General features: G+C 42.4%; 2 protein-coding genes across 16 annotated transcripts in view; one reads left to right on the forward strand and one right to left on the reverse strand.

Annotated features, from left to right (window-relative positions):
- RBL2 (RB transcriptional corepressor like 2) overlaps window positions 1-9,676 on the forward strand; it is a 46,488-nt gene extending 36,812 nt beyond the window's left edge. The window contains exons 18-23 of one of the 2 annotated variants that reach the window (XM_069549835.1): window positions 3,059-3,130; window positions 3,793-3,898; window positions 4,741-4,946; window positions 5,553-5,717; window positions 8,217-8,388; window positions 8,540-9,676. In XM_069549835.1, coding sequence (XP_069405936.1) covers window positions 3,059-3,130; window positions 3,793-3,898; window positions 4,741-4,946; window positions 5,553-5,717; window positions 8,217-8,387 — 720 coding nt within the window. In that variant the 3' untranslated portion in view covers window position 8,388; window positions 8,540-9,676. Of the gene's footprint in view, window positions 1-3,058; window positions 3,131-3,792; window positions 3,899-4,740; window positions 4,947-5,552; window positions 5,718-8,216 lie in introns of both variants that reach the window. The other variant, XM_069549834.1, reaches the window with a different exon arrangement.
- AKTIP (AKT interacting protein) lies at window positions 9,331-20,233 on the reverse strand. 14 transcript variants are annotated; one of them, XM_069549837.1, is made up of 11 exons: window positions 18,739-19,013; window positions 17,757-17,883; window positions 16,191-16,304; window positions 14,816-15,021; window positions 12,675-12,739; window positions 12,490-12,590; window positions 11,891-11,979; window positions 11,715-11,813; window positions 11,518-11,625; window positions 10,686-10,746; window positions 9,331-10,531 (listed from the first exon to the last, which is right to left on the reverse strand). In XM_069549837.1, exons 3-11 carry the CDS (start codon window positions 16,230-16,232, stop codon window positions 10,421-10,423), a joined length of 882 nt encoding a protein of 293 aa, XP_069405938.1. In that variant the 5' UTR covers window positions 16,233-16,304; window positions 17,757-17,883; window positions 18,739-19,013; the 3' UTR covers window positions 9,331-10,420. The 14 variants fall into 14 exon arrangements, with proteins under 14 accessions (XP_069405938.1, XP_069405946.1, XP_069405948.1 ...); XM_069549845.1 differs by having other exon boundaries at window positions 9,331-10,528; window positions 18,739-18,873; XM_069549847.1 differs by having other exon boundaries at window positions 9,331-10,528; window positions 18,734-18,856.
- Between the last annotated feature and the right edge of the window lie 446 nt (window positions 20,234-20,679).

Here is a 20,679-nt window from a genome sequence, read left to right on the forward strand (position 1 = left end):
TTTCTTCACGTATATATTTTGTTTTATACAATTAAAAGAATCAGTTAAGAAATACACATTCTGTATTCTTTCCAGTTACATAATTATTTTTACATTGCTCTTTGTTTTTTCATGTGTAGTTGAATTACTGTGTGAGGTCACTTACTTTTAGTTTGAAGAACTTGCTTTAGTATTTTCATGTAAGATGGTTCTGCTGGCAGCAAGTTTTCTGTCTTTATGTTTAGCTGAGACTGGATTCATTTCACTTTCATTTACAAAAGATAATTTTGTTACATACTGGATTCTTAGATTTTACTTTGTACACTGTTTCATAGCTTCCATGGTTTCTAATGACAAGTTATCTGTTACTTTATTAGAGTTTCCTAGTAAGCAAAAGGTTGCTTTTCTCTTGATGCTTTCATGAGTCTCCCTTTCTTTGGCTTTCAACTTTTTTACTAAGTGTCTGGGTTTCTTTGCATTTGTCCTACTTGGAATTTGTTAAAATTTGTGGATATATTTCAGACTTAAATTGAAGAAGGTAGGAAAAACCACTAGAACATTCAGGGTATGACCTAAATCAAATCCTTTACCAGAGATACGGTGGAAGTGAGAAATAGATTCAGGGAATTAGATATGATAGACAGTGCCTGATGAAATATGGATGGAGGTTTGTGACACTGTACAGGAGACAGGGATGAAGACCATACTCAAGAAAAAGAAATGCAAAAAAGCAAAATAGCTGTCTGAGGAGGCCTTACAAATAGCTGTGAAAAGAAGAGAAGCAAAAAGCAAAGGAGAAAAGGAAAGATATACCCATTTGAATGCAGAGTTCCAAAGAATAGCAAGGAAGGATAAGAAAGCCTTATCAACGATCAGAGCAAAGAAATGGAGGAAAACAATAGAATGGGAAAGACTAGAGAGCTCTTCAAGAAAATTCGAGATACCAAGGGAACATTTCATGCAAAGATGGGCTCAATAAAGGACAGAAATGGTATGGACCTAACAGAAGCAGAAGATATTAAGAAGAGGTGGCACGAATACACAGAAGAACTGTACAAGAAAGATCTTGGTATGATCACTCACCTAGAGTCAGAAATTCTGGAATGCGAAGTCAAGTGGGCCTTAGGAAGCATCACTACGAACAAAACTAGTGGAAGTGATGGAATTCCAGTTGAGCTATTTCAAATCCTAAAAGATGATGTTGTGAAAGTGCTGCACTCAATATACCAGCAAATTTGGGAAACTCAGCAGTGGCCGTAGGACTGGAAAAGGTCACTTTTCATTCCAATCCCAAAGAAAGGCAAGGCCAAAGAATGCTCAGACTACCGCACAACTGCACTCATCTTACACACTAGCAAAGTAATGGTCAAAAGTCTCCAAGCCAGACTTCAGCAGTATGTGAACCATGAACTTCCAGATGTTCAAGCTGGTTTTAGTAAAGGCTGAGGAACCAGAGATCAAATTGCCAACATCTGTTGGATCATCAAAAAAGCAAGAGAGTTCCAGAAAAACATCTATTTCTGCTTTATTGACTATGCCAAAGCCTTTGACTGTGTGGATCACCACAAACTGTGGAAAATTCTGAAAGAGATAGGAATACCAGACCACCTGACCTGCCTCCTGAGAAATCAGTATGCAGGTCAGGAAGAAACAGAACTGGACATGGAACAGCAGACTGGTTCCAAATAGGGAAAGGAGTACATCAAGGCTGTTTATGGTCACCCTGCTTATTTAACTTATATGCAGAGTACATCATGAGAAACGCTGGGCTGGATGACGCACAAGCTGAATCAAGATTGCTGGGAGAAATATCAATAACCTGATATGCAGATGACACCACCCTTCTGGCAGAAAGTAAAGAAGAACTAAAGAGCCTCTTGATGAAAGTGAAAGAGGAGAGTGAAAAAGTTGGCTTAAAGTTCAACATTCAGAAAACTAAGATCATGGCAACTGGTCCCAGCACTTCATGGCAAATGGATGGGGAAACAGTGGAAACAGTGGCAGACTTTGTTTTTTGGGGCTCCAAAATCACTGCAGATAGTGACTGCAGCCATGAAATTAAAAGGTGCTTACTCCTTGGAAGTAAAGTTATGACTGACCTAGACAGCGTATTAAAAAGCCAAGACATTACTTTGCCAACAAAGGTCTGTCTGGTCAAGGCTATGGTTTTTCCAGTAGTCATGTATGGAGAGTTGGACTATAAAGAAAGCGAGCGCCAAAGAATTGATGCGTTTGAACTGTGGTGTTGGAGGAGACTCTTGAGAGTCCCTTGGACTACAAGATCCAACCAGTCCATCCTAAAGGAGATCAGTCCTGAATATTCAATGGAAGGACTGATGCTGAAGCTGATACTCCCAAAACTTTGGCCACCTGATGTGAAGAACTGACTCATTTGAAAAGACCTTGATGCTGGAAAAGATTGAAGGTGGGAGAAGGGGATGACAGAAGATGAGATGGTTGGATGGCATCCCTGACTCAATGGACATGAGTTTGAATAAACTCCAGAAGTTGGTGATGGACAGGGAGGCCTGGCAAGCTGCAGTCCATGGGGTCACAAGTCAGACACGACTGAGCAACTGAACTAAGACTAATGTTTTTTAAATAAATTTAGAAGGTTTCAGCCTTTGAACATTTCTTCCTGCTTCACTCCTTCTGGTACTCCCATTATGTGACCCTGATGTGCTTAATGGTATGCCCCATTTCTCTGAAGCACTTTTAATTTTTCTTCATTCTATCCTCTGCTCTGTGAACGATTCCATCTCAGGTTTATTAAACTTTTCCTTTGCCAGTTCAAATCTAGTTTTTCATTCGTCTAATGAATTTTCTGTCACTATGGTTTATTCTAGGTCTTGATTCAGATACCACATATTCCCTCTGTTGTTACTGAATTAGTAGATTTACTTGAATATATAGTTCTTCATTTGTTGTATGCTTTTTAGAGACATTTCCAGAGACTTTAAATGGTTGTTTTTTAATGCGATTTTCACCAGTGTCACTGGGGAGCAGGTTCAGGAATCATCTCATACTATATTAGGCTAGAAGTCAAATTCATTCTCAGTGTACCCTTATTCTTTGCCAGGTCACAAAAGAAGACAAGTCCTTCCAGAATATTATGCGTTGCTATAGGACTCAGCCACAGGCCCGGAGCCAGGTAACTACATTTTCCCTCAGGGCTGAAAATAAAGATGAAAGTCTTTTTGATTCATATAAAAAAATTAACTACAAGAGGCTCCAAGTGATTCTGTAGCCTCTTCTCCAGGATAAAAAATAGGACTCTATTTTAATCTTATTTAATTATTGACAGCCACACATCTTGATTAGTTTAAGTTCTCTTTTCCCCCAAAGTTAATGATGTAAAATATTTGATTCCTTTTTAATTCAGATAATTACAAGATAGATGTAAATTAGGAAGCTGCTGTTTGGATTCTATGTCACCTTGAATTCAGTCTGGTTTAGGACACACAGTGCTACACATTTAACCAAAATAGCATTAAGTGAAATTTTAAAACCCATTTTACCTTTAATGCTATATAGGTGTCTCGAAGAAATAGGTCGGTACGATCTTTGTATCTGACTTAGAATGACTTGATTTTATAATTAGGTATTATTGCTGCTCTGTAGTATTGTAGGCAGCACTTGGAAGTTGAAGCCTGACAGGCCCTGATACATAACCTTGGCTGCATTTACACACCTCCCCTGAGCAGGACAGCTATTACTGTAGGGAACTGTGAGAATTAAATGACGTGAAAGCTGTGTAGTCTAGGATGTGCTCAGTAGATACTGCTCTGTCGCCTTATCATGCTCTGCTTAAAGGTGTATAGAAGTGTTTTGATAAAAGGGAAAAGGAGAAGAAGAAATTCTGGCAGCAGTGACAGCAGAAGCCATCAGAATTCTCCGACAGAACTAAACAGGGACAGAAGTAAGTGGGATCTTTATGGATGCATACAACTAAATTAGCAGCTCCTCTTTTTGTTAGGTCTAGGACTAAAGAATTACTAAAATTACTGTTGTAGAAACTGTGAAAACAGTTTATTGGGAAAAGATTTGTTGGAACAATAAACAATTCTAAATTTAGTAGCAAAGTTGTCCTTTATTCCATGGTTTTGAGACACACTGTACATAAACATTTTTCTTTAGGGGTACTAGAAAAGGTTAGGGAAGACAGGCATTTGTTGACCTGAGTTCCAGAAAAATGTGGCATGTCAACAGAAACCATGCTATGGAAATACCATCCTTAATTGCTGGTTTATACCACTTAATGCAGGGCTCGGTCCTAGAAAACTGGTGTCAATTAATGAATACTTGCTACAATTAATGAATACTTGGTGTCAATTAATCAGGCCCTTGCTACATTAATAGCATGATAGTAGTTAGTGGGGCTTCCCAGGTAGCTCAGTGGTAAAGAATCCACTTGCCAATGAAGGAAAGCAGAAGATGTCGGTTCGACCCTTGGGGTGAGAAGACCCCCTGGAGCATGGCAACCTGCTCAAGTATTCTTGCTGGGATAAACGTATGAACAGAGAAGCCTGGTGGGCTACATCCAATGGATTCGCAGAGTCGGACACAGCTGAACATGCACACACACAGAGTTAGTACTAAATACCTTGTCTGTGCTTTGCTCCTCGGTGTAGAGGGCCCATTTGCTGCCGTTTAACAAGGAGAACGGGTAGCTGTTCACCCTCCTCTTCCTGCAGTTTCTTTTTAAAAGCAAACTGCACCAGCAGTCTCCCTGTTTAACACCTTCTGTTCTACCTGGTACAGCCAGCAGAGACTCCAGTCCTGTCATGAGGTCCAGCAGCACCTTGCCAGTCCCACAGCCGAGCAGCGCCCCTCCTACCCCAACTCGCCTCACGGGGGCCAACAGTGACGTAGAGGAGGAAGAGAGGGGAGACCTCATCCAGTTCTACAACAACATCTATATCAAACAGATTAAAACGTTTGCCATGAAGTACTCACAGGCAAATGCAGTAAGTTTGAGGAGGATTATTTCATACTTTTTTTTAACTTGTGAGGAATGAGAAATCACATTTTTGAGCTAATTCTGTGTAGTTTGACAAATAATTATTTTGTTAAGTAAAATAAAACTGAGAAAGTCTTTAACAGAAATAATTTGCTTAATGAACATAACTTCTACTGTTGTGAAGTGTTAAACATGAATAAGATTGGACTCCCTGCAAAGTATATAGTCATATGCGACGGACTGCATAAGTTGAAATTACCCCAAACTTGCCAGCTCTGGTGACCTTGCAAATTATTTAACTTTCTCTGTGCCTACTGTTTCCTTTATATAAAATGGGAATAGAAATAGTCCTTTGCTTATAGTGTTGTTGTGAGGATTAAATGACCTAATATATTAAAAATGGTTAAAACAGTGGCACAAAGCAAGCACTTAACCGATTCCTCATGTATGGTTTTCTTTAGGTTTAATTTTTGCCCCGAATACGTCACTATCTACCATTCATAAAGCACTTAGTTTGTTATAACTCTTCACTGATTCAGCAAGAATGACCATTTTCCCAAAAAAGTAACTGGTTAGGAATTTTGTTTACCTTAGAATTTTTTTTTTTAAACAGATGGATGCTCCTCCACTCTCTCCCTATCCATTTGTAAGAACAGGCTCTCCTCGCCGAATACAGTTGTCTCAGAACCATCCTGTCTACATTTCCCCACATAAAAATGAAGGGATGCTTTCTCCTCGAGAAAAGATTTTCTACTACTTCAGCAACAGTCCTTCAAAGGTGAGCCTAATGTAGAGCTTGGGCTTTACCAGCCCCACACTCGGGATTCTAAGGGTTGTTGGGAAACCTTCAGCACGCACACGAGTGATGGGATCCACGAAGGAAGAGCAACCAGTGGTCCCAGAGCAGCAGGAAACAAGGGTTTGGGGGAGAACTTTCAAGTTGGAAACAGGGAAAGGGGTTTGGATTTTCATTCCTTTTTTCCTATTTGCGCATCTGAACATTCTGCTATAAATCTGGAATTATATTTTTTTGTCCCATTTGTAAAACTTTAAAATTCCAAATTTCTGTCAGGGAAAGAAAATCCAGATCCCTTGACGGATTACTCAGTGCCTGTCTCTGGGACAGGAACTGTCTCTGTCCTTTGAATTCTTAGTCTAAGGGGAGAAATAGGCCTTTTATAACAATACGCACATTAGCACCGATTTAAGTGGTAGCATCTGCCTCAGTCTGCAGTGGGTAGGGAAGCTTGAGTCAAGCCTTAACAGATGAAAAATTAGGAGGTTGCTGAGGTGTGGAAGGAAGGGCATCCAGGATAAAGTGGACAAGAAAGGGAAACAAGTCCTTGAGGCAGTAAGGCTAGAGCTCTGGGAATCATATGTTACTTACTCTTAAGGAGGCAGCTAGATCTTAAAGGTCCTTAAGTGATACTTATAAAGATTGTTCAGAAAACACACATAGATAACAAATGGCACAGGAAAAACACATGCAGATTCCTAAAAAACACAATGTCAATACCATGGAGAGATGGATGACAGATGGTGGGGAGAGCATTGCTCTGTTTCCCTATTAGTAGATTTTCATCCCATACCAAATTAGGTTCCAAACGGATTAAAAAGTTACACAGAAAAAATAAATTGGAATAGGACTATTCAATTCAAAAGGCGGCCAAAAAAATAAGACAGCAAACAAAGAGCAAGTAAATATAAATGGTCTAAATACCCCAGTTAAAACTCAGGAATTGTTAACACTGGATTAAACTATGATGCAGATTACCACAGAATACTATGTAGCAGTTAGATATGTGATCCGTATATACTGATATGAGAAGGTGTAAGACATAATGTGGACTGAACAGTACATAATACACCATTATAATTTTTTTGAAACCCCACTTAATGAACGTTATTATATTTCTAATGCGTGCCTTCCTAGACAAAAGAGCAGAAGGCTACACAGCCTGATCTGTTCAGTGAATGAATGGTAACCGTAAGCGTCCTTAGGAATTGGGTGAGGACAAGGTGGTGTGTTCTGTATGAATCGGGGGGGAATAAGTATTCATTTTTAAACTGTCATGGACCTATTATATAAATTATGGTGTATAAAATACTGAATTGTATATAAATTATATGTATTAATGTTATTAGTCTACATTAATGTTATGTAAATAGTAAGGCACACAATTAATACTTGCACGATACAAAATATGTTGTATATACATGTATACAAATACCACTTATACAAATACCACTTATACAATTAGTGTATAGTTAACAATGTAAGAACATTCCAGTAAGTGGGAGACTAGAGATAGAAAGCGCAGAGCAGACTTTTTGGGAGGCAAGAGAGTAGACGAGAAAGAGGAAAACTTGCTTAAAATGGTTAAAATTTGGGAAAGATGCATACTGATTATAGAAAACTGTGGTGGTTCTAAGCCTCAGAAAAGCCTTTATTATTTAAGAATAAGAAATAAATATCTAGGATTTGCTTTAAAACATCTGAGAGATGAGAAGTGAATGAAGGTATAGATCAAATAAGACTGGCCAACATTGCTGAAGTAGGGTGATGGTCAGGTGAAGGTTCACTATATATCCTTTTCCATTCCCATGTTTGCAATGTCCTAAAAAAATCTGCTCAGTATGCTTTCTACTAGGAAGCATGGACAATGAAATCAGTGGCATGTGGAAAAAAAAAAATTTATCCGAAAATAATGTAACAGCCGACCTCTGGGACTCTGGGGAAACTCAGTGCTGAAGGCACCTGTACATAGATCCAGTCTTTCTAGCCCCCTGCCAATATTCTTCTCACTCCAGGTTCCTCACGTGAACCAAAGAATGCAGAAAATAATTTGCCTTTCCTCAGAGGAAGATGTATAATGCATTTTAGAATTTAGACTTCTCCTATGAAACTTCATGGCTGCTGAAAAAAATGAGTAACACTAAACTGGGGGAAAAGGGGACATAATACTATATAAAGTCATGTTACTTTTTTAAAAAAGGAAAATGGAAATGTATGAAGTTGATGAAATATGGCATAGCAATGTGATGCTATGTAACTTGTTAAAAAATAGAAATACTCTGCCTCTATCCCAGTCATCATCTAAGCTAGTTGAGAAGTGAAACCAGAAGGGTGTAAAATTTGCTAGTTCTTTCCCTTATAAAGATGTTCAAACTCTTCAAAGTAAACTACTTAACTCATTTGAGGTTCTTTGATGTTACACTGAACTGTGTGTATTAGAATTTTAATGCTTTTTATATCTATTTTTACCTCCGCCACCAGAGACTGAGAGAAATTAACAGTATGATACGGACAGGAGAAACTCCAACCAAAAAGAGAGGGATCCTTTTGGAAGATGGAAGTGAATCACCTGCAAAAAGAATCTGCCCAGAAAATCATTCTGCCTTATTACGTCGTCTCCAAGATGTAGCTAATGACCGAGGTTCCCACTGAGGTTAGTCCGTTGTACTGAAACTGTCTTTTCACAAACTCTGTTTAGCAGCAGCATTTAATGTATGCTAGATTATGGGGCTCTTTTCCTGAATCCTTCCAGTATCCTTAGGATATTTTTACTTACCCCAACTGCCTTTTTTCCTACCTTGCAGTGCTTGCCATCAAGGCTGCCTAGAATCCAACACAGTTGGATTTTTTAACTCTTTGGCAAAGCTATTCCAAGCATTACAAGTACTGCAGAGAATGAAGCGTATTCGTGTGTAGAAGAGGTCTCTGTTAACGTGTTCCAGCAGAGGAACCATATTTCAGTTCATTCCTGTTTTGTGGTCAGCCCTGGCCCTCATGAAAAGTGAAACTTGGCATTTCATCCTGAAACACTTGGTAGGAGTGTGAGATTTCTGCATTCCTAAAAGGTAACAAATTGGGAAAGCGCCCAGATTTGGAGGTCCCGGGTAACCAGTCCAAGTCTCCCGTCTCCTTTGTGTAATTCTTCCCGACCCCAGTAGGTGTGGTGCAGTGTGACAAGTCTTTGATTAGTGTGCAATGTGTGAGTGAACTTGTATAAGAAGTGGCACTTTAGGGCTGTAAAAAGCATGATTTTGTAACCCAGATTTTGCTGTATATTTGCGATGGCACTTTCTACAATGTGAACTTTATTAAGTACAAAACTTCTAGGCTTAATATCTTCTTTGATGCTTTTGTACTTTTTTAAAATTGTTAAAGCCCCAGTAGCTACCTTTTGGGCAAGTGTTTTAAATTCTCCATTTTTGTTGATAGGGATCAGCTGGCTAAGTAAAGATTTTAAATCAAGTTGAATTAAGGGGATTATGAAAAATTATGACCTCTTCCTTTAGGAGGTAGTTATCCAAAAAGACATGTGTCTTTATTAAGGTGGTATTTTTAAATGTCTTTGGGTGTGTTCCTGGAAGTTTAAAAAAATAGATTGGAGAATTTTAGGTTTTTATTAGTACACAGTACCATTTATACAGATTAGAAAATGTTAATTTAACAGCTACTGAATTATCTATATATACCTTTATTAATCACTATTGTTCCAGCAGTTTTAAAGTTGAATGAATAATCTTATTAGGGAGAAAGTTCAATTGTAAATTGAATCAGTATAAACAAAGTTACTAGGTAACTTCATATTGCTCTGAAAGAAATATGGAACTTACACTGTTCAATTAGAATAGTGTTCTGCAAAAATATATATAAAACCTCTCAAGATACTGCTACTGTAATTTTATATGAAAATAAGTGTATTTTTCAATAAAGCATTTATAAATTAATCTTTGTTTAGTTATACTGAGAAAAGGGTAGTTTCCTGCATAAATGACAAAGAACAATCATTCATTGATTTATTGTCTCTACAGAATACACTAGTCATTCATCGTTTAAATCTCTGACTTCATTAGAAACCGTTTTAACACTTTTTCTCCCTCCTGCCAGAAAAATACAGTAATTTGCTTAAAAAACAAAACACAACACCTAAGAACAAGTGTTCTGGTTTCCTCTCACTCACCTAGTATGTCCCTCAGTGACAGCAGTTTGTATATCAGTAACACAGTAAGCTGAAGACTGAGGTTCATTCATTCAACTGCTCCTCCACTCAAAAGTGCTAATAAGCTATGGAAACTGCTCTCTCTATCCTTTCATCTCTGCACCCTTATGTATGTACAACCAAAACCGCCAATTAAGAAATCACTATAGTGTTGAACTTTGCTTAACTTCATCAGTTTAAATGAATGCAACTTACCTTTAGCATTATATTCAAAAAAATACATAAGCTTCAAAGTCCCCAATAATTTGGAGTACTGAACTAGATAACCACCTTAAAGACACTTCTGACAGAAGTAATGCATTACGTAAAGAGAGGTTTCCAGAACTTGCTGTTAGAACCTAAGCATACACGGACAACACTGCTGTCAGCCACTGTTCACAACGTTTTACTCTGCAGGCAGTCCTTTGCCATTGGCCAGCTTTAGGAGCCGAAGTCCAGCAGGAAAGTGCGTGGTGCACCGATTCACCAGCTCTTAGGTCGCTACTGTTTTCTCTTCTTTACTGAAAGGTTGTACTGAGCCAGGCTTTACCCATGACAGGCCAGCAACATGAACGCTTTTATTGTGCTGTTCTTCAGGCTTCTTCTAGGCACAATGAAAAACAGACCGATAAGGAGATTTCAGCACTGCACCAATCTGTCTCCCCAAAAGTCACTGTATACACTCAGTGGTCACCAGTGAAGACACTTTAGAAAGGAAACAGCAAGTTAACCTATTTCTAAAATGGCCATCTACTTACTTTCTGAGTCAGCATCTTCTCTCTGGCTTCATCATGGACAGAAGGATTCCATGGAGAAAAGCTTAAGGAAGAGAGAAACACTAAAGAACGGCTCACTAAATTTAATGACCATTTTTAAGCCCGTTCCCCAAACAGAACTTAACAAGGAATAGTCTTAATCAGTTGTCAGTGTGTAAGTTTCAGACATTATCTAAATGATTTTCTCACATAATTACCCCTTAGAGAGCACTTTTCCTGGGTTAGCTCATGTAAGCCTTGCAACCGCCCCCGATGTCCTATTACAGATGAAGAAAGCAAGGCACGGTAAAACTAAGTAACTGCTCAGGGTCACCAAAGCCAATTAAGTGCAAATGTCACCCAGTCTAACTGCAGAGCCCAAGCTCTTGAACACTACACTACGTTCCTCTCTCCCAGCAACACCCACGCTGCCCAAGAGCTAAGTCACTTCAGCTCTCAACACTCTTGCAGACACTTCCCCAACACACACTAACAGTGCTCGGGGAACCCATGATTCAGACTGTTCGCGCACACTGATCAGTTTCCCTCCTTTCACCAAATCTGTAGGTTGATGGGGTAATGACCATTTAAGAGGGGCTCCAATTGGAAGGAAAAGTCCTGACACTTGAGTGAGCACATTACCAGGATCTTTGAGAACCCAAAGTCACTCAATAGCTTGCTCCTGGCATAGTCATCCATGTAAAGCAGAAATCAGGTTAGAAATGTTGTAGGCTAGCAGATGACTCACTTTCCTTTTAAATCCCCATTTTAAGACCACCTGGAAAACAAGCCCAGTATTGTCAAGTGCGGCTTATCTGGATAATGTACCACTCACCTAATTGCATAGGGGTCTTCTATTTTAGGTTGGTCAAACAAGCGAGCAGTGCACACCTTAACGCTGTCAACCACTTTACTTTTAAAAAGCTGAATATCTTTCTCGTACCTGTGTCAAAAGTTTAAATCAAAAGGTTACCAACATGACCTCCTTCGCTGACTTTTCAAATGTATCTTAAGTGACAAAGAGTAACATACAGTACTGCAGCCTCTGGGTTTAGGGGGCTTGCTGTATCAATCTTGTAGAAGACTCGCCTTGCGTACATCAGTACTTGCCAAATGTGATTATGGTTCCGCCTGAAGGGAAACACAGCGGGGTGACTAAGGCTTCCCCTTGCTGGCTTACATCACCACATGAAACTCTATTTACTAACCTCCATTTTGCAAACGCTCTCTTCACATCCAGTTCACCTGAGGTGGGATCCACTAGCGGGTGAAAGACAGGAATATCAAACACCAAACGCTACAGTGAGAGAAAGACACTGCCTTTAATGGAAGCAGTGGAGCTTGTGAAACCCACACACAGAAGTTGTAAAAGGAGCTTCAGGACAAGGCAGTCTTGTTGCTTAAAGTCAAAAAGCTGCCTTGAGAGGGACACTTAAGTACTTTTACCATTTTCCTGTAAAAGTAAATTTTGCAATGAAGCAAAGGGAAAGTTGCTCTCTTCCACCACAGCGTAACAAACGCCACTCACGTGGCAGATGCTATACCACAGCATCCAGCCTCACAGGCACACCCTGGACAGAAAAACAAGCAAAGCTGAAGGCAGAAGCCAGCATGGCAAAAGATGGAACAAAGCAAAAGAAGAAAAAAAAAATCCCCTCCAAGGACTATACAGTAGACAGAACATTCTGGGAAACTGAAATCATAAAACTTATTAATTAGGTCCAGAAAAGAACCAAGACATTTTGAAAGCCCCGTTAAGCCCTCCTCACTGACCAAGCAATGAAGCCAGAGTGTATCCCCAACTTACTGGACAGTCACCATCTGGGTAGTTATCAGGGATGTAAACTGTAAACTTAAATACGCCATCTTGATAAAGTCCATGCCGTATGAATATTACTCCAAACCACACTGCAGGACAAAATAGAAACAGTTAAGGGCTAAGTTTGCGTCAGCGGAATCAAACATGCTATAAAAAGAGCGAATGCTTCTTACTTAATGCAGATCGATAAGACGGCTGCACATAGACACCTGGTAACTTCTGCTTCACAACCAAGGTACTAAAACAGAAGCAGCAGAATAGTGAGACTGCAGGGATGCAAAAGACACATGGATACCAAACCACCCACTTCATTTTTAAAGAAGGAACAGTTCTCAAAGGGAAGCCGATGCCCTGACCACATAGATGGAGGCATCACTGTCTCCCACCTGGCCCTAACTGCTGTCTGTCTACTGGCTTCATAACATATGCGTGCAGAGTAGCACAGCCAAAATAGGGCCCCAGATTTAGAAATGAAAGCCAAGCAGGGATTCACAGTCAAGTATTCCCCCTAGAAATCAGCTCCCCTAAAACACCATCTTGGAAGCCAACCTGCATAGTTAATGCTGGACATCAAGTTTTAGGTCAGTGAGAGTCATTTGTAAGTATTGCTTTTGTGACCACGGACAATAGATCTTACCCACACACATTCAAAAGCTCTTTGAAGGTAGTTTTAGATAATTAAGACATTAAAATTCCATGGAATTTCCCTCACTTGGGGGTCATTTAAAGTGTGAATGGGCAGCGTCTGACTGTACTCTGCTCCTGAGTTCACCCCCAGCTCAGGCCCTTGAACTCTGCAGGCCTTGGCGTGGGAGCCAGCGGGAGCTGAGACAAGGGAAGACAGGCTGCACTGGCTCCTGTGGGACCTGGTTGTTCTGCTCTGCTCCCTGCTGCTGAGCCAGGAGCCTGCACAAGTAATGCTGTGACCAGACCTCGAGAACTGACCGCCTTAAAGCACATTAACCTGCCAATCCTCAGTTTTACTGAGAAGAAACTTGTTAGATCTCAGTTGACATTTTATTACCTATTTGCTACCACACTTATTTTTCAATCATTTTAAAGTAGTTATTGCATTTTTAAATCACTAAAATTCAGCGCATCAACAGCAGTGTGGATGGCAGACATATCTCCTACAGAGGTTTGCCAGAAAGGCAGATTTTGTGACCTAACACAACAGATTTACCACCACAACAGAAGCCTGTCCAACTCACTGCCTTGCCTCAAACACAGGTGTCCATTATAAAGTTACCAGCTCATGCTCAGCCATTCACACTGGGCCTCAGACCCTCTGACCATTACAACATTAGTAAAGAAAGGGGGCACTGGAGGATGCTTTTAAAACAGATTCATGGGCAAAGGCATTCTTAAATGGACTGAAATTCAGAATTAATTCTCCAAACTTGCTGCCCATATAATAAATGACCAATTAAATGCCATTTGCACTCATTCACTGCTTGAGCCCCTCTGATGGGCCAAGCACTGTTTCATCACTACCAGACTATGCAGAGGTGCCCATCTCCTCGCAATCTATAGATAGGTACAACCTCAGTCCAATTTGTGACTTCTGTGACTAATCAAGTTCTTACATGGAGCCCAGATCTTTTAAAACTTCCCAATTGCCTACTTCTGCCTTTGGGGGTCCAGAATAACTCAAATCCTCTTTCTAATTGATGGGCCTCAAATATATGAAGACAGCTTTAATAAGTACTTTCTAAGTTTTCTCCAAGTTAGCGGTTCCTGTTCCTTCAATTGTTGACTCCTAAGGTCAGGCTTCCTGACCTCTGCCTCCTGGGACTAGCCTCTCAGTCTGTTAGGAGGCCTCTTAAGGGTGATCGCCAGAATGGAGCACCAGCCTCCAGCTGCGTCTGACCCAAGAAAGAATAGATCGCCACCCTCCCACCGTCCTGCCCCCTACAAAAACCTCTTCAGGGGGTGAATTCCCCACCTCATATAAAGGTAGACCAAAATTAAGTTCCCAGATGCTTAATAATGTCGGTTTCTCCCTCCTCTTGCTTTTCAAAACAGACATGGAAATTAAAGCACATATTTGTCTTTGAATCTTACTTACCCAAGCTCTCAGTAAGAACTGTTACTTTTAGAAGCAGATATTTATATAACACCACTGAGGCCTTGGTGAAGAAAGATTACATGCCAGCAATAGATTCCATCCTATATACGTTAAGGCTCATACTGAAGGGGGATGGGTTTGACTGTCAAGATTAAATGGCTGCTGTTTACTGAGTCCATCAGAATAAATTTCATTCTTCACCTTTAAGGGTCATTCAAAATTTAGCCGGATAGTTTCAGAACTTACAATTCTGCAAGAAGGGAGTATTCCAGGTAGAAAGGTCCGTAGGAAGCATGTGTGCCATTTGTTGACTGTGTTGCTGGGGCTGGAGATGTAGGCTTAGTTATGGGCAAAGCATTTTTGGGAATAGAAGGCAGCTGTTTCTTTGGAGCAGTGCGTGGAGGACTGGTTTTCACATCCCCTGTTAATGTCTTCTCTTCACCATCAGACCGCTATTCAAGACGAAGTGGTGAGAACATTTGTTAGGATGATTCTTAAATCACAAGGCTACGTGTGATGCCCTTTAGTCCTTGACTGAAAAGCTGGAATGACTCTTACAGGGACCTTCTAGCACCGTGATCGAGATGACCTGGAAGTCTGTTGAGTGGGCAAGCTATTATAAACAGCAGAATCAAGCTGATGCAAGACTAAACCATTAGAAAAACCCATTCATCAGCTGTATCCTATAGACAACAAAGCCAATATTTACAGGATTTACATGACACAGAGAAAGAGTTTCTCTTCAAGGCCCCAGAAAGACGGCAAGGGGTTACTACACAATTAGACCAGATTAGAAAGGTGCCCTGGCACGCAGATGTAGGAAGCTGGGTGCTAAGCATCTCAAAACAAATAGTGTAATGACTGAAATTAGTCACTCCCTGATGTCAGCACTTTGGTTAGAAACAAAGGATGAGCCTCTTCTCTCACTCGCATGGGTCTGATTTTGATCTGGTCCCTAACTGGTATGTTTTCACATTTAGACTATTACTAGCATAAACTGTCATTCTTAGTCAAAGACAAAGGTCTAAATGATTCAGAGACTAAACTACCACCCCACAGGTATTTCCTTGGCTCCAAGACCATCAAAGGCTGTATCATCACCTGTATTAAAAATGTATACAGTATCAGGTACAGAAAAAAAAAAGATTACCAAGGGTATTCTTAGACATGGACTTATGGGTGACATTTTCTTTTTGTTTGCATATTTTAAGCTTCCCTAAAACATATTTTATTTTACAAGATATTTTAGTTAGATAAATTAAACCAGTGCTCTCAAGTCTGACTTGACCACACTGGACTGGCCTTTCCCAAAACTTTTCTAACCATGAAATCTTGAAGTCTGTAGAAAAACTACCTACAATGTGTGTCACAAATTTGATCATGTGTGAATATAACCTAAGTCAAAATAACAGGATTTTGATTACCAGAATGGTTTCTGAGATGTGATCTTGGTCTCAGAAGCTGACTTTAATCAATGAAATAGTTATTTCTCAAAAGTAAAACCTAAACTAGAAAACCAAAGTTAATTCTGCTAAGACGATAGGCAACCTTAATATGGATTATTCTGGCCTCTGTTTTGACACAAATGGGTTTCCCCCCTAAGTTCATCAACTATACCTACTTTGCGTACAGAGCTTGTAGACATGCTCCAGAAAGGGTTCATAACGTGTGCTCCAAACAAAGAAATTCAGCGGTCTGTGTCATCAAATTCTTCTAGCCTCAGAATTCACTTCACCTTAAAATGAGATGGGAAAACAGAGAAACATACTTATACCAACACTTAAGACTTCTGAAATAGTTAAGAGCTAAATCTGAACCTCTAAACAGAAATACAATAGAATGTTATATAATATGCAGTTATAAAAACCTAGGGAAGAAAGTCTTCAGAAACAGTTTCCTTCTAAACCCCCTCCCTCTTCTGACTCCAATTTCTTTCTGTGTACTGAGTCTTTGGCCAGGATTCAGAATATTCAGTGACACAGTTCAGCTCTGGTGCCAGCAGTGCAGAAGATATGGACTAAACAGTTGCTACTAGCAGAATATCTAGGCATTTGACTGCTGGGAAAGCCAGGTTCAGAATGCACTGTACCCACAGACACAAAAGGTCTATCCAGTTCTCAGGGTTATGGGAATTGAAGATCCGCGAGAGTTGATTTAAGCGTGTCTTAAACAAGTGTCTTAAATACAGAATGATTCTCTCCAGTAAAACTGGCAACCAAAAACAAAGCATGAGAGACACAGAGAGAAAACTGGATCCTGTTGGGACCATCCGCATACACACACAGAAAAACCCGATCTTTTCAACTGCTTCAAGTGTGGAAACAGCGGGATTATGCATTTAAGGAATTGCCAAGCAATATGTACAAAAGCAACAGAAGGGGGCCAAAGAGACCTTTCACAAACACACATCTTCCACCAAAGCTTCATGAAGTGGATAAGAAACCCTGTCTTAAAGGTCACAAAGCCAGTGGGTCATTTCCTAACAATACAAGGGAGAAGCAGCAAGTGGAGCTGAAAGGACAGCAGCTTGTCTGCTCTGATGACATTCCTCCCAGGCTCCATCATGTTTAAAACAGAGCTCTGCTCAGTTCCTACTTGCACCAATCAAAAGGCTGAAGGTGAAAAGGGTCAGAGCTTAAACAGTATTTTACCAAATTTATAAGCAAGTCATTAGAGTAGGATGTGCCAAATGTCCCCCGTTCAGCAAAAATTTGTTTTCTTTCATACACAGGTGGGTCTCTTATCCTGCCAGTGCCCATTACTGCTGTTCTGCCTTCCAAGATACAGTGCCACCCAATAATTAAATCAGAAAGAATGTGGGTTCTGGTTCTTCCACTTACCTAATGACTTAAACCCAGTAAGTAGCAACTTATTGCTGAGAGCTCTCTGCAAACCTGGTGACTATTATACAAGCCAAAATGGCAGGGCACCAAAACTGTAGTGGGGGTAAATGTTCCTGTTTGGTGCAAATGAAAACATGGTTTTCAGGTCCAGAGTAATGGGCAGCACCCACCCGCCATCTAGGTCAGGCCTAATTTGACAGGGGAACACTGTTCCCCTGGGACACAGCGCTCACCACCACCTCAATTGACTGGAGTGGATTACTCACCTGTAAGGTCTCTTCCAAGTCTAATACCTAGTAATTCTATGACTTTGCCTTTAAGAATCAAATATTAATCAAACTTACCCCCAGGTTCCTCCTGCCTTTAAGAAGGAGGTATTGTCTACTGCTGCCTTTGTTTCCAGCAACGACATAATCACCTAGAGAAACCGCAGCACGCTTTTCAGGAGTAACTACATCATTTAATAGATGTCTACTGGGCAGGTACAGCATTTTTCCAATAGATGTGACATGGATGGAAGAAAACACAGGACAGGTCCTAGTCATTCCGAAACAATTTAAACATTTCTGCTGATCTGGTCGTCCAAACCACAAAGGACTGTCTCTTAATATCATACAGCTGAGAAGTCGTAGCTTAGCCCTATAAGAATTATCTGCACGTGTACTGAGCCAAAACTTGAGAAGAGCGGTGCTACCCTCTATGCCTAAACAGGCACATCATCCCGATCAGACTTAAATCACACGTTAAGAGGTGGCAGAGGACGACCCAGGGAAAAGATGAAAACTGCCTCGGCCCCGGATCTCTGGGGACAGCCGGGACGGGCACTCTCGCCCGGGGCGTAAACCCATCTCCGCGCACGTAGGGAATCTGGACTAACCTGTCTCGGGATGATGTAAGGCAGGAGCCAAACCCTGACCTCGCTGTTAGCTCGAGGCCGGCCCCGGGCCCGCGAGACCCTCGGGTGAGGGGACTGCGGTCCTCGGACGCTACCCTCAAGCTGGAAGCAGGGACGGAGCCGGGCAACGAGGGAAGGCCCCGGACGGGGCGAGCCGGCACGGCCCGCCTCCCCTCCTCAAGCCGGCCCGGCCCGGCTCCCGGTCAGCCCCCAGTGCCAGGCCCCGGGATCGGCGCGGCGGCCGGCGCAGCAGGTGCCTGCAAACGCGGACAGGTGCCCGGCCCCGCCCCCGTGTCCCAGCGCGGCCGCCGTCGCTACAGTCTAGAACCCCTGGCAGAGCACACAAATGCCGGGCCTGAGGACCCTGGCGGCCCGGGTCTGAGGACTCCACGGCCCTCGCGCACCTACCACAGCCTGGCAGCGCACCTCACCTCGGTGTTTTCAATGCAGTGCTCCCAGCGGCCGAGCGCCGTCGCAGTCCCACAGCATCTCTGGCCGCAGCGCCAGCCCAGCCCCTGCCTACTCTCCGCCCCGCCCGGCCCTGTTCTCAGCCTCCGGCTCCGCCCCTCAGCCCCAGCCCCAGGGCCCGGATGCTTCCGCCCAGCCTCGCGGCGCAGAGTGGTTCCTATACTTGTCGATCAAAGACGTTCTTCCGGAGGCGTTGGGGCGGTGGCTCTAGGTCCTGCCAATCAAATCTGCTCGGCTCGGGTGGAGCCGCGCTTGACCCTCCCCTTACGTAACAGCGCCCGGAGAGAAATGTCAGTCACGGAAGTATCGGTCCCTTTGGGGGAGGGGGGGTTGTTTTTAGGGGGGAGGGGCGGAAGCAAGTGCCCGGACATAATTGGTCACAGCGTCTGCCAGTCACCATGGAGACCCGCCCACGGGCCTGTGCGTGGCCGCCGCTGCTAGTCCGGAAGGCTGTGACTGCGGTTTTCCCAAGCCTGAGTCAGGGCTGGGTAGGGTCACGGAGCCGGGGTCCCGAACAAGGAGCCTGGGGGCGGTTCCGGCCGCCGCCCGACCGCCCCGGTGCCCGCCCTCGCTCGTCCCTCGGGCTCCGGCTGCGCCGCCAGGCCGGAGACCGCCACGTCGGGCCCACTCGGGTCTGGCCGGCCCGCAGTGGGAGGGGCTGGGGCGGCTGTCAGGTTGGGAGAACTTAGGAGAACGCTTGGTGTATCCTTGAGAAACGCCCGTTTTCTGTGTCAAAGAATGGAGGAGCGCATAGGTACAGAAAATGGGACTAAACTCCCAAGTCACCCCTTGGCAGTAGCCTAGCTGCCAGAAGGGCTTTTTAAAAAAAGTGTAGCTATCGGACCTGACCTATAAAATCCGAATTGAAGGGGCGATGAGTACCAGGAATTTACCTTTGTTGTAAGATCCTCTGGCGATTCAGGTACGCCTTGAAGTTTGGGAACCTCTTGCACGGCAACGAAGCTCCCGGTCCTCTGATTTTTAAATTTTTATTTTTTTACCTAACAAAGGTGACCTGGAACATCTTCACCACATCTAACTCCTTTCATCTATCTCCTTTCACGGGAGTCGTTTCAGACTGAATAAAGTCTAAACGCAGCCTGATTCACAAGGCACACCCCGTGCTGGCCTCATTCCCATATTCCCATCTCACTTCCCACGTTTCTCTCCAGCCTCATTCTGTGGCGGTTGCCCTTGGTTTTCACACCTCCGAGGCTTTTCTTATAATGGTGCCTCTTCTTGGGGTGCTTTTCCAATCCGCACCTAACTCGGGATCTTATACTCAGAAGAGGAGAAATGTTCTCTGATTTGGCTGTTCTGTTCAATTTTTGGTGGCCTTTCACATTCTGGTAAAATGACCTTCTTGTTAAATGGCAGACAGCCAAACGCTCCTAATCCCAAGGGTTGGTTCAGAAATCCAACTTCCTCCTCTAGTGAACATTCCTAAACCACTTCCGTTTGTCCAGTTAAAGTACACTGGGGAATGTTGTAATGCCCTTACTATTAGTCCCAGTCAATATAAAGAGGAAGATAAGCAGGAAGTCCTTTCTCCTGGCCACAGGTGATCTCCCTTGGCACCTCTCTGACCCAATCCCTCCTCAACTTCTTGGCAGTCTCATCATTCTTTCCTAAACTTTTTTCTGCTCCTACCTTGTACCCTTCTTGACATCTTTTCCCTAAGCTTCACCAAGGACTCACATATATTTCTCCAGCTCAGACCTCTCCACTGAGCTTCAGCATCCATTTGGCACTGGATGCCTCAGACACATATCAGAATCCTTACAGCTGCACATGCCAGAAAATCCAACTCAAATCGACTTGCATAGCAAGGAGATTTGCCTCATACGGAAGGGCAGGGTCCAGTGGTGGCAGTCTGGACTTCAGGCACTGCTTTCCTTCCAGTG

Source organism: Ovis canadensis, chromosome 14 (assembly GCF_042477335.2).
Source record: "Ovis canadensis isolate MfBH-ARS-UI-01 breed Bighorn chromosome 14, ARS-UI_OviCan_v2, whole genome shotgun sequence".
NCBI classification, from domain to species: Eukaryota; Metazoa; Chordata; class Mammalia; order Artiodactyla; family Bovidae; genus Ovis; species Ovis canadensis.